Source organism: Agelaius tricolor, unplaced genomic scaffold (genome assembly GCF_023055355.1).
Source record: "Agelaius tricolor isolate 1412-34295 unplaced genomic scaffold, bAgeTri1.0.p SCAF_16, whole genome shotgun sequence".
In the NCBI taxonomy this organism is placed as follows: Eukaryota; Metazoa; Chordata; class Aves; order Passeriformes; family Icteridae; genus Agelaius; species Agelaius tricolor.
In genome coordinates, this window is record NW_027269276.1 from 18,853,506 (window position 1) to 18,867,630 (window position 14,125).

Genomic DNA, 14,125 nt, shown 5'->3' on the forward strand with positions numbered 1-14,125 from the left:
AAAGGACTCATGACAAAGCTGTTCATGACAGACTGTCTCCCATGGGAAGGACTCCATGATGGAGCAGGAAGAGTGTGAGGAGGAAGGCTGGGTGGGCACTTAGTTCTAACTAGAAATCTGAACTCCCACTCGCTAAAATGATCACATAGTGGATTAAATGACTTTTCACATCCACATTCTCAAGTCAAGTGTGGGTCAAGTGTGACCCCATATGCTACACGGGACACATTCCCTCTCTTTTCTTACAGTGGTGATGTTAAAGGCCTCTGCTCTTTCCTTCATCCTGCAGGGACACTTTCCACTAGAGCAGGTTGCTCCAAGCCCTGGCCAATCTGGCCTTGAACACTGGCAGGGATGCAGCAGCCACAGTTTCTCTGGTTGGAGATTGTGATTATTGCCCATGGTGTTTGCAGCATTAGACACTTCAGAGGGCACCTTCTGCTCACAGCAGGACAGAGCAGGACAGACCATCAGCACCACCTGGGCCCTGTCACCCACAGAGCTGTCCAGTCTCAGCTCCAGCTTGCCTGGGGCAGCATCAAAGGTGCCCAGCTGGCAGAAGAATGCAGGAGCAAGACTTCTCCTTTTAGTGCCAGCAGACACCAGCTTCCAGCCCCATCTCCATCCCACCCAGGACAACCCCTCTGTCTCCAGCCATCCCCTCCTCCTCACTCTCAGCCTCCAGTTCACAGCCCTGCTCTTTATCCTCTTCCCTCCAGCTGCTCCCAGTCCTCTGGGGCCTGCAGGACCACCAGGACCAGGCATGGGTGGGGAAGGAGGAGAGGGTGGGATTGTTGCCTCATGGCAACAGATCACAAACTGATTTTAGCAGACCATGGAGCCACACCCTGGCTTTTCTTCCTCACCAGCCTCTCCTCCTCATCCTCCGCTCTGGTTTGGCCTTGGGTGCAGGCTCTGCTATCCTGTGACTTTGTCTCCTCTCCCAGCAGCTCCATTTCCCCAACATGCTTTCATCACAACATCTTCCATCCCTTTGCTTCTACAAAATCCACAGGGAAAATTTCCATAAAAAACAAAATCCATCCTCACTAGTACCAAAGGACTGCATTCATCACTCTTGGTTTGGGACAGGGAGAAAACAGTGCTTTATGGGGCCAAGGGATTTTTTTGCTGATTTTCAACCCTCTGGTTTTCTAAATTAAAACATGAACTTGACGGGGGGAAGGAAGAGAAAAATAGGAAAAATACAGCTGCTGCCTTTCTTTTTTTGCTGTTGGGAAATTATCAGGGCAGCATGTGGTTCTACTAGCTCCTGGCAAGTTTTATCCAATAAATTACAAAGCATTGATTTAAGACAGGGAAGGAAGAAGAAAAAGAAAAGGCAGCAATAAAATTGCTTTTAAATTACTTGTGTAGGTGGTACATAAACAGGACACATCACAACTCATTGAAAAATTCTTATTGGACAAAAAAAAAAAAAAAGAGAAAAGAAGAAGAAAAAAAGTAAGGAGAACAAAAGGTTCAAGAAAATTCAGAGGTCCTGAGTTTATGTTCTGTACTTTATTAGAGTTAGTATCTACCTTGGTGGATTTTGGGTGGTCAAGTCAAATAAGAAAGGAAAAGAAAAAAGGATTAAACATCTCTGGTTACCAGTAGATAGACAATTATGCCCAAGAGGGTCAGGAAGTACTTTTAATTCTTGCACATGTTATTGTGGTCTTTCCTTGCCAAGAAAACAAATAAGCTCTGTCTCAAAACTAGTTTGTGTCTTTTGTTCTGTTACTTCTGCTGCAAAGCTCTTCCAGAGTTCATTCCTGTGATGATCACAGACTGTCCTCTGATTTTCTACATCAATCTATTTCAGTCTGGTTTGCATCATTCCTGCCCCTAAATTAAAAAGCTCCTTTCTACAAAGATCACACCAGATACAGGGTGAGAGTGGATCCAGAGAACACCCTGTCATGAAAAGTACACCCCAAATGCAGACACCAGGAGCTGCATGGGCTTTGTTCCTCTCCTGTAATCCGAGCCCTGAAAACTGTCTGATGCTGATGAACTGCCCAGAGCAATTCCTGTGAGTACAGGAAGTACTTCTTGAGGGCAGATTTAGTTTCTGGTGGAGAAATAAAGTGCCACTATACTCAGCTTAATCCTTTGTCTGCTTCAGTGCTGAAGGACACCCACCCACCCTCATTTACCAGACCTTTGCCAAGCTAAACTCATAAAGGGGTTTTAATTTCCTCTTAAGAGATCATGTTTCCATTTCTGGTCATTCTGCCCTCAGTTACTCCAATCTATCCCGATAAACAAAACAATACACTCCTCTCCAACTCGGTTATTTCTAGCACGAGGGAGCAGCATCACCACAGCCCTGGCTGGTGCTGCAGATTCACAGAAGTCTCCTGCACAGTTGTGTCACCTCAGTCATTCAAAGAGTTCTCAAGACCAAAAATCCTGCCTTTGGTTGCTTTTCATACCATTACCATTGCTATTCAGTCTTAAAGATCATCTAGAGCCTCCTGTAAAGTACTCCCCATTTTCCATGACTTCTTACTTTGTTAGTTTGGTTCAGCAAATTTTTTAACACAGTCATCCTACAAGGTCTCCTTAACACAAATATTAACTCCACAGATACTTAAAACCATCCCTCAGGAGGATCTCATTAAAACCTGATCCCAGCTGCAATTATTTCTGGGAGTTTACCTGATTCTGCTCCAACCTCACAATCCAACTTCTCCACTATATTCATTCTTAATGCAGTACTCTAACAACCATCTCATTGAACATCAAGGAGATGAGGATAAACTCATTTCTCCAAAAACAAAGATTAATTTGGCATAAACTACACCTACTTATATATCCTTCCCTGCCTCACCCCTCAAAAATCTTGCTCTAGAATACACCACTGTAATCACACCAAAGAGACCTGAAGTTACATGGAACATCTGGTACCACCTCTTCAACATCTTGACAAGTATAATGCCTACACAGAGCACAGCTTCTGGTTTGAACAAATCCAACCTGCCAGTTATTCAAATTCCCATATTGCTTCCTTCTTGCAGCACACAGGTCCCACTGAGCAGCTTGATTCACAAGCTTGAAAAAATTGCAGAATTGGCCTCACTAGTTGCCAAAAAAAGGCATTAAGATGATCCATTCAAAACATACATCTAATAAATGCAGTTCTTTATGTTTCTGAAGTGGATTATTCAAGCCTGTATCCTCCCTGCAAGCCATGGAGATCCCATCCCACCACAGAATTCAGCTGGGAGGAACTGCCTTCATCCTACACATATTCTGTACCAAAATAAACCCTGCTGTGCTCTGAGCAACTGCAATCATGTACATGTTTAAAAATACAACATTAAGGTCAAGCTCTCCATCATTTTTTTTAAAGGTCTTTCCTTTAGAAAACCACAGCACCTTCTCAACCACATCATCATCCCCTTCTCCTCCCACTTGCTCCAAATCTCCTCCTTTCCCTGCTGTTTAGACAACATCACTATCTTTCTTCCTTCCTGCAATAGAATTGTGACCCAGCCATGCCACTCACATTTTGGCCACACCTAGGAAAGTAATTTACAGTTATCCATCCTATTTATGCAGGATTTACCCACAGCCATGTAGGAGTGTAACACCAGGTATTTCCCAAACCATCACCTGGAAGAAAGAAAAAAACCAACAATCTCCTTTCAAGCAGCTCTGGGAAACCTGAAAATGTCAGAGTAATTCCCAAAGTCATGCTAAGAAATTCCAATTGAAGTGAAAAGTGTTCAGTATCAGCACAGGGTAACTTTTCTCATGGAGCAGAGACAGCTTAGGCTCTTCCCCCTCTCCAATCCAATCATTCCTGCCTCTTATCACAGGGTGCTTGTCCTTCAGCTTCTGGGTAACTGGAAACACCATGCTGAAAAATAATCCTCTCCTGCTCTTTCTTTTCTTCATCAGCCCCATTGGATCAGCCCTTCCTTCTGAGCAAGGTGCCACACCAAAGCCATGTCCAAAACAGTTTTTGAGTTAAAGGCACCATAACTGAGCACTTCAAAGCCTGTTTGGTCTCACAAGTTACAGTCACAGCAGATGTGCATCCAGATTTGGTGTCATTTCACAGAAAAGCTTCCAAGAACATGGATCAAAAATCACCTGGCTTATTTTCCACAGCTCTCCACCTCCTAGTACAAACCCAGGTGCTGTGGATAAATTGCTTTTACCCTTTCCCTTCAGTTGCTCTTTCCATTATACATTCATCTACCCTTTCCAAGCATCCCCATTTTTTAGGGATAATCCAGTACCAAGCATCTGAATAGTCACAGATCAAAAGCTTTTGGCCAAAATACAAAGGGGACCTGCCCTGCTACTTCTGGAAGCTCCTTAGAAGGCATAAATCAATCCAAGTCTTTCTGTGGAAAGCATCAGTACTTCCTAGTTTGTCAGTGAGGCATGGTAAAGAGTTTGTGCCTGAGTTCTGAGATTGAGTAAGAAATTAATTTGCAAAATTTTTGTGTTTTTTATCAGAGTGCAGTTTTTTGCTGTCTTTAAGAAACTATGACAACCACACCCCATACCACCACTTCTAAACCAGCATTTCAACACAGTGAGATAGACATCAGGTATGAAGGATGAAATACATAGTTTTTATTCAAAATGCACAAAATTATGCTAAAACTCTAGATAATTAGTCTCTTGAGATCTAGGGATGTGGTTCATAACCAGGTTTGCCTACAACAATTAATACTATTTCTGCATCCTAACAGATTTTCCCACCACTGCAGCTTGCTGTGGATCAAGCACAACAACTGCTGTGGACTGTGGTTTTAATTAGATGTACCAATATGTAAATCAACATCTTCTGCCCTGTGGACTTAGTGGTTTTGAACCACTACCAGGGCACTAAAATATGTTTACTACAGGTGTTACATCAATGCCTTCCTCAGCAACCCAATTTCAGAGAATCAGAGAACACCAGACTGGTTTGGGTGGGAAGGGACCTTGAAGCCCATCTCATGCCACCTCCTGCCATGGGCAGGGACACCTCCCACTCTCCCAGGTTGCTCCAAGCCCCATCCAACCTCACCCTGAACATTTGTGGGGATGGGGCAGCCACAGCTTCTCTAGGCAACCACACCAGAGCCTCACCCCATCACAGGGAAGGATTTCTCTACACCCAATTTCTACCACTGCAACAAAAAAACAAATGTCCTGGCCCAACTCTGCAGAGTTTTTAACCACTTCTACCATGTCAGAAAGTGTTGCAAAATCAGTCATTTGATCCTCTCCTGCTTATACCAACACTTCTCTTTTTTCTCACCAAAACAGAAAGAACAACCCAAGGAATGAACTTAATGCAGAGTCAGGGTATCTCTCAGAAAGGGGTGGCCATGTTCTCTTATTCCAGGAGTTTATGACACCCATTCCAACAGCTTCACCTACAACCTTCTCACACCATGATTAACAGTATTACATTCATTAATACCCTATATGCAAAACCTCCAGCTTCTCAGACCTTGGTGCTGCTGGGAGCTACACATGATGTGAAGGTCACCCACATCTTTTCCCTTGGACAGCTCAGAGAATCAGGGATCCCTGTGAGACCACTGAATTCCACCCATCCTTTCACCTCTCAGCCCAGTGACATCAAACACCTGGGCTCTGCTGAAAGGCAGTGGGATGGTTTCCATCAGCTACTGCTAAATCCAGACACACCATTACAGGCATGGGGCACAAATGCTTATTTCCTTTAGAGATGTAACAACTTTATTGAAACAGATGTTCTGGGAACAGCATGGAGCACCACTGGGCAGCCTGCAGGACAGCAAATATACAGTGGAAAAGGACTCCCAGAGCAGTGCATGCATCCTGTGCAGTGTAAGCTTGGGAAGATTTTACAGCGAGGAACTGGTTTCAGGAGCTCAAAAGTAGTCTCTTTTTCCAGTGCTTCTCTTCAGAAAAATACCACAAAAATAATCCCACATCTAGCAGAACTACTTGACATGAGAGGCGTAAACTCTATTCTTGGTTAAGTTACAGAATAAATTATTTGATTACAAGCTAAAAATACTTACTATCACACATTCTTTTCCTCTTTAAGGAACTCTTGAATTGATAATCCCACAATAGAAAAAAGGAAGTACATTTTTAATGTCACTGATTAACATTTTAGATCACTTTGGAGCACCCACTGTATCCCTTCTCCTGGAAGTTTTAATGCCAGACTGCTGACATTTCCTAAAAAAGCATTATAGCTGAAAAATAAGTTGGTGTGTTGACAGAGTGCAGTGCTCACTGACCTGCCTCAGGCAAGAAACCTGATTACGTGGCCACACTGATCCCTCTTGGCCTCACCATTTTTTACAATATCAAAACCATTCAGCCATAATCTATTTTTTTTTTTTTGGTGGCTGATGAATTTAAGATAACAAACTATCTAAATGAGACCACAGCAACCTCAATACTCCTGCAAGCCATTCAAGCAGCACAGGGAGGCTCTGGAGAGTGCAGGTGTTCTGACAGCCATGGCAGAGATGTGGTCATCCTCCCAAATGCTGGCATGGAGTCCTGGTTTTTTGCAGCCCTTGCAGTGGGAGCCAGCTCTGCTTTCACCTCATCCAAAGAGATAAGGAGAAGGGACTGCTCCTCCTCTTCAACTGCAGGATGGTTAACACTTAAACAAGATTGACTGTGTCTTCCAAAATAAAAGCCATAAATAAAGTGTATGGTCCTGGTCCACAACAATAATCATCTTCTCTTCATCAGGGGAAACCTAAGCTGGAGGTTAATTTAAGGGGATTCCAACCAGGTCCACAGAGGTGGTGGAGACCTGAGCAGGGCAGCACAGGAGGAAGGCAGGAAGCCACTAGCAAGGCTCTTGAACCCTGCTATGCACCCACTCACCCTGGAGCACCCAAAGGACAAAAGCAGGCAGAGCCAGCCTTCCCTCCCACATACCACAGCAGGCCTGTCCAACACTCAGCTGACCACACCAACAGCAACAATAACAGCCCATGTGCAATGCATCACACGGAAGGTTCTGGCAGCAGCTGCAGGAAAGGCAGCACTGAGCTGTGCCAGAGCTCCTCCAGCCACGCTTACAGCACAAAAACCTGTTCCAGGTAACGCTCCACTGATCCTCCCCTCCAGCTCTTCTGCACGCCTCATCCAAGGCATCTTTCATCTCCATCACCTCTCTCTGACACTCAAGGATCTCCATAGTCTCCTTACTATGCTCTTTTTACTGGCACAGGGTAGAAGGAAGGCAGGCAAACAACGCTAAACATCTCCTCACACGCACGCGTCTGGGCTCATGTGCATTCCAAATTCTCCCCATAAGCACTTTTTTAGGCAAAGCAACTCATCTGCCACCACCATGCCTACTTTTCCCCTTGAGGACAATCTCTTTAAACTCGGAGAGATTTAACTAATAACATTAAAATGATGACTTACCAGTCTCTCATTATCTTCTGAGGTTCTCTGGTAATGAGCTGCTAAAGAAGTGTAATCCTGCTCCTGCTTGTTGCACTCCAAACACTTGGATCCATGACGGATTAGCCTCTGTGGGTCTGTGTAGAGAGGCAAGGCTGGCTGAGTGCTTGCAGAAATCCCTACCCCACCTCCTGAAGCAGCACTGGACTTAGGTGGAGGAGAGGATGAGAGAAAAGTCTGAGGAGCTGGAGAGGCTGAAGAGCTTGTAGGAGAAGGTGAAAACATTTGGTCTATGGAAATTGGTTTCATGAGCAACTGAGAACACTGCATGATAAATCCTTTGCTCTTGTGATCTCGTGCATGTTTAAGCAAGCTACACTTATTAAAAAAAAGGAGCATAGTTGAACACTGAGTGCACATGACTTCAATGTGAACGCTTCGCCTACTATAGTGTTGAGTCAGGCTTTTCTCTAAGGCAAATGAGTCCCCACATTCCAGGCAACAATACCCAGAGGCAGGTAAATTAATACTAGTGTCAGGTGGGGGGCTAAGGTTTGGAGTATAGATGGGCACTGGATTGGCACTGTGTAGCACTTTATGGAATGCCTCCATGACAACGGGAGCAGCTTTCTTGACTTGGTGCACCAGAGGCACTGACATCTGCGTCACCTGAGGCTGGTTTCGCCTCTGTGCCGATGTCTTCGCTGTAACAGAAGCAGCAACGCTGTGGGGAACCAAGTTGAGATTTGCCAAGTGCACAGCTTTGGGAAGAAGGCTGGAGGTGCCCGTGTTGGATGGCTGCTGCCTCTTGACCCCCACTTTGATGGCGCCGCCGCCGCAGTTTGGCAGTGGAGATAAGGACACGGTGCAAGTGCTGTTTGCAATATCCATTTTCACACTGTCTGAGTAAGGACTCACTACATTTGACAGCTGGATAGCCACAGCAGCCCCGTTTTTGGTTGAATTCCTGCCAGCCTCACCTTCTGTAACTGCACTAGTATCAGGGGATGGGAAAGATTTGATAAACTCTTCGGCAGAAGAGGTTTCTGCAGGTGACTCTTCTGAAGATTTGCCCAACTCATCATTTTCTGGCAAAATTCTAGTTACAGTCCTTTTAATTTCACCAGAAGATGTCTTGATAGTCTTTATTCTAACTTTGGGAATAGCTGGTGGAGAGCCAGCTGCCATGGAAGGGGAGCCTTTCCCACTGCTGTCGCTGCACACGCTCCGAGGACTCTCGGGCTGTTTGCCAGCCTTCCTCACCACCTCCAAGGGGCTTCGGGGACTCTTTGGCGACTTGGGCATTTTTGGACTTCCCTTCGTCCCGTCTTTAAAAGGACCAGGTTCCTTGGTAAAATTTGGCTGATCGCTTTTTGGAATACACACAACCTTTTTGGCCTGAAGAGCTACTAATGCTGCCACACAGGATGACAGCTTGGAATGAGTTGGCTTTAGCCTCTGCCGAGGTGGGATGGATGAAGACACGTTTAGCTCGGGCACAGACCCCTTGCCATCTCCTAAATTGTTGTGAGGGAGGTCTCCAAACACCAAGCCTTCCCCAAGAAAGCTGTTGGTATCTAACAAGTCCTTGCCTGACTCTGCAAACCTCTCCACTGCTCTGTCTTGCTCTCTCCTGCTCATTTCCAGCCTGTTCTCTGGCTGGCAGTGGATTTCTGTCTTCTGTTCCTTTTTACAGTACTGATCAAACATGCTTAATTCAGGCTCTGGCACCTTCCTAAGATGGTCTAGGACTGAAGCCCCTGTTGGTACATATATTGAAGGTGGTGGAAAATAGGGAGTTTGGGCATGTTTGGGTTTATCCCCAATACTGTTCTCTTTGAATGTATCCTCTGGTTCAGGGCTGGAAATGGGGCTAAACTGACTAAAGGTTGGCAAAGGCTCTGACTTGGACTCGTCCAGTTTATCAGAGTAACCTCTTGAGCTGTCACCATTGATAAATGTTGACTCAAACTTGCCATAATTATGGACTAAAGCATGAGCCTCAGGTGGCAGATCAGAGCCACGAAAGCCATTGTGTAACAGACCAGTTGCAAGGTGATTCCCCTCCTTTTCTGCCTCAAAAGACTCCTGGCGACTCGTGTTCTTCACTATCACACTGACAACGGGTGCATCAGAGGGAGGCAGGGAGTGGGATAAGGACACGTTCTCATCGATGCACATTCCTGATGACTTCAGGTGATTCTCATTCTCCTCCCCAGCTGATGGAATGGTCTCCTTAGCATCGAGACTAGTTGGATCAGGGATGTCAAAAGCAGCCAAGAGGTCATCAAAGTCAGGGGTTTTCATGTCCCCCATGATGAAAGCTACGATCAAAAGCACAAAAAATACTTTGTCAATGTATTTCCCCCACGGACAAACTTTGTAATAGTCATGTGCATCGACATCTTGTGTGACAAAAATCAGAGCTGCACAAAGCCTGGGGTGTGGGCAGAGCTGCTCCTCAGGGGTGCTTCAAGCAGCACAGTGAGAGACAGCAAGCATCCCCTTATGCCAGGATCCCCCAGAACACAGCTGGTACAAGCAGGACCTTTGAAACCACACCCAGCTCATGCAGGGGACATCTTTGGACTAATCCAAAGCCAGCCATCATCATGAGCCTCAACAGAAGGTTCTGAAGTACATTAGCAGAGAGGGTATTTTTTGTTTGGGTGGGGTTTTTGTATAGCTAATAGGCAGCAATGACTGCTGATTTCTCAACAGATTGCCACATTTGAAGAATTCAGTCTTTTCTAGAGGAAGAAATGCAGGGGCAAACAGGTGGGCCAAGAGACACAGACTTGAAAAGTGAGATGACTCCCTACCCTGAGTAATTTAAATAATAGAAGTCTTCAGTAAATATTTCAATACAACAGTTCCAAGAAGGATTATCTGAAACAGGGGCAATCCTTAATTATGATGTGAAGCAAAAACCGCCCAAAGATAGAATAAAGAACTAAATATTCAAATTGAAAGATGAAATTGTGTTGCCAGCCAGCACTTTCTTTCTAAGCTCTTCAGAAAGGAAGTGGGGACTTGGAGCACTCAACACAGCAACCTACAAGCTCTGGTGAGATGCATGAAAACTGACAGCACAGAATTACCAGAACATTTGTGTTCTCTACTGTCAGGGATACTGGATTTACACTGATAACCAAAATATTTTCAAGTTGCTACAATACAGAGACTTCACAAACATTTAATGAGTCATTATTTAATATATTTTTATTTAAACCCCAAACTTATGTGAACTGGTGCATGCTGTACATAAGGGAGGGGAAAAAAAACAAAATGTGTCAACAGAACCAGCAGGGCACCAGTTCCTGCTTGGCAAGGAGCATCCACAGGCAAGGTGAGTCCTGCCACACTTGACTTGGGCTGCAACAACGCTGCCAAAGCCAGCAGCAAGCCAGGGAGGCTGAGGAGGTGGCAGGATTCCAGGACAACAGGGGAGAACTGGGAGCAGAGGTGCAGGCAGAGAGCAGGACCATGGGACAAGGCAGGGGGACAGAGAGAAGCCATCTGATGGCTTCCCAAAAGGGGCCTGATTTAAGGCTGCTGTCATTATTGACCATTCCGTTCAGAAGTTTGTCAAGCATCACATTCAAACCAAACAAAGCTCAACCCTTCTGGCCAGGCTGCTGGAATGAGGAACAACTCCTGGGCCAGGAGAAATCACTTGGAGTGGAGCACAGGGACACAGTGGTCTCTGAGCTTTAGACAAGTCCCAGAGGTGCTGCTTTGGTTAATCTACTGCAAAACACTCTGCAGAAATTTACTTGGCTTAAAGGTGGCTTGCTGTGGCTGAACTTAAACTCCTTCTTAAATTAAACCACAAATATGAAGGTCCACGGAGGGCTATGCAATAATTTGCAACCACCTCCCTCAAGGAATCACAGCTGGGCATGAAATCCCTGGAAGCCCAAATTATCCACACACTCCACATCCCCAGCACTTGATAAGGACTTTGGAAACAACACAGATTACTGCACTTGGCAAAGGCATGGACCTGAAACTTCCCATTCCTTTGGGTGGGAAAAGTTGTACCAGCTGGGAGAGAGCAAGGCACCATGCAGCTCCCAACATTTCTGGCACACAAATCCTTCTGCAAGGAAGCCACTTCATTCCATAACCTGGCATGATTGAGTTTTGTACAGAGAAAAATGAGCCTGCCAATCACTCCTGACCTTCCCCTTCCCACTCTGGAACACCTCTCTGCATCTGTTTTAAAATGCAAGACAAATCCCATGTAGCTGCAGCATCTCAAAATATCCTTTTCTTGGATGAAACCTTGCTGTTTCAGAAGGATTTGTGTTCATCTTTGAGTCTTATAAAACACTGTTTTACTGGCTTTGCAATCACGAGGGCACAAGTCTCTACCTAAGTATTTCTCCACAGAACTGCATCTTAAACTTGCCATACACAAAGCTACACTTTCTCAGAATAAAGCAAGTTTTGACCCAGATTCTAGAGAATAAGTATCTTATCAACAGAAGTGATTTTTAAATAACATACATTTAAACTTTTGACTTTACACTGTATACTTCTGATCACAGATAACAAACAAAAAAAGGATATTAAAGAAAATTATGTAAACTAGCCTGTGAGGAAAGCTGAAAATGAAGACCTTTGTCCTTAATCTATCATTCTTGCCCAAAGGACTGCAAACCCACACTTGGGATCCAATGAAAACATGGAGGTTGAGACTTGCAAAGCAGTAGAAGAGGTGAATAAAGTGAGCAAAGGAGAAGGATTTACGGAGTAAAGAGTGTATTTCAGTGTGCAAAATCAACCTCACTATATATACGTTTCTTCAGGAATCAGGAAACCTGGAAGGCTCCAAAGCCATCCAAAGAAGCCCTGGGGAAGGATGTCAAATCCCAGGGCCATGTGCTATGGATAAGCTTCAAAGTCAAGGAGAGGCACCACAGGAGCCACTTCCTCCACTCACTCCTTACAAAGCTTTTGCTAGCAGTGCTATTCCCAGGGACTTCTGGAGACTGGGAGTAGATGCTCTGCAGCTTTCAAACTAAGGAGGAGATTTGAGATTGCCACTTAATAGTGAAGCATGAAACCCCAGTTACACCCCATTAAGGAAATAATCAGAGAACGGTTTGGGTTGGAAGGGACCTTGATGACCATCTAGCTCCAATCCCCTGCTGTAGGGGATTATTTATCACGTACATTGCCATTACTAAAAATTGGTAATTTTAACCATTTTAACTATTGGCAATTCCTCACCAAAACAGTGTACAAGGGAAAACACATGCCAAAGGCTGCTCAAGCCCGGCTGCTGTCTCCGGGAGGGGATGCAGAGACTGCATGACACCGGAATCCCACGGGAAGGCAGGGATGGCAGGAGCCGAGAAGCGCGGGGAAGGCAGGGGATGGGGCAGAGGCCGCTGTCAGGGCTGCGGGGCAGGCACGGGGCAGCCGCAGCGGGCGCAGGGCTGAACCGGAGGGCGGCTCGGGGACAGGCGGGACCCGGGGCTCTGAGACCCGTGAAAGTTTCACGAGCCCGGTGCGGCTCTCGGTGCGAAGGGGGCCGCCGGGCTGGGGACTCGTCCGGCCCGTGGCACTGCCGCACACACAGAGCCGCACACCCACACACACATGCACACACACACCGCCCCCATCCCACGCCGTCCCCACCCGAGACAAAGGCCGGCCCCGCCGCCCCCCGCGCTGACAGCCCGGCCCGGCCCGGCCCCGCCGCACGTGGGCCGCCCGCCGAACTTAGTTTGTCCCGGCGCCGCCGGGCCGGGCCGGGCCGGGCCGCCGCGGGCACCGCAGCCCATCGGGGCAGGGACCTGAGGAACGGGGAGCGGCGGCGGCCTGCGGGCCGGAAGAGCCGGTGCGGGCGCGCAGGGCTCGGTGCGCCGGCGGCGGGGCCGCCCGCCCTGCCCGCGGGGCGGCAGCACCGCCCGGCCGCGGGGCCGGCGGGAGGGAGGGAGCGCGGGAGGGCGGAGGGCAGCGGGAGGGGCGGGCCCGGCGCGGCCGGGCCCGGGCGGGCGGGCAGGACTCACCCACGCAGGCAGCTCCTCCGGGCCCACCGGGCCCGCGCGGCCTCACCCCGCACCGGGCACCAACGGCCGCAACATGGCGGCGGCGGCAGCGGGTGGGGCCGGGGGCGGGGCGGGGCGGGCCGGGCTCGGCGGAACCGCCCCCCCTTCCCTTCCCTTCCCTTCCCTTCCCTTCCCTTCCCTTCCCTTCCCTTCCCCGCCGCTCTCCCTCCGGGAGGCTCCTGCCAGAGGCGTCCACAGGCCCGGCCTGGTCCCGCCGCCCCTCACGCCGCCGCGGCCCCGCGCTCCCACTGTTCTACGGTTCCCTCACCAAAAGCTGCCCCGGGAACGGCTCCCGCTGCAGCCCCCGCTCCGTGTCTCCGGCTCCTTCCCCGCTGTGTGTCCCACACCCGCCCGGTTGCGGTTCGCTCACGATTACACCGACGGACCCGCTGATCTCTGATCGAGGCGCGAGGGAAGCTGTGCGGAGCTGGGGAGCCTCACCCTGATCCTGGGAAGGCGGCGGAGCCAATAACCCCCGGAGCCCTTTCCAAAGACAGCGAGGACAAGGAGATGCCTGGGATCTGTCAGCACAGGTTACTAAGGGCTTCCATCCCTGATGCCTTCTGCATCGAAATTACCAGAACGGCAGATTTAGATTAGAGGTTAGGGAGACATTCTTCCCTGTGAGGCTCGTGAGGCCTTCTTGGTTGCCCAGAGCAGCTGTGGCTGCCCCATCCCTGGAA

The 14,125-nt window shown here is 47.9% G+C and overlaps 1 protein-coding gene across 2 annotated transcripts in view; it reads right to left on the minus strand.

Moving 5' to 3' along the window:
* ZNF592 (zinc finger protein 592) overlaps positions 1-13,505 on the minus strand; it is a 39,176-nt gene extending 25,671 nt beyond the window's left edge. For both annotated transcript variants that reach the window (XM_071441997.1, XM_071441996.1), the window contains exons 1-2: positions 13,404-13,505; positions 7,402-9,704 (exon numbers count right to left, since the gene is read on the minus strand). In XM_071441997.1, coding sequence (XP_071298098.1) covers positions 7,402-9,696 — 2,295 coding nt within the window. In that variant the 5' untranslated portion in view covers positions 9,697-9,704; positions 13,404-13,505. The remainder of the gene's footprint in view (positions 1-7,401; positions 9,705-13,403) is intronic.
* Positions 13,506-14,125: the final 620 nt, after the last annotated feature.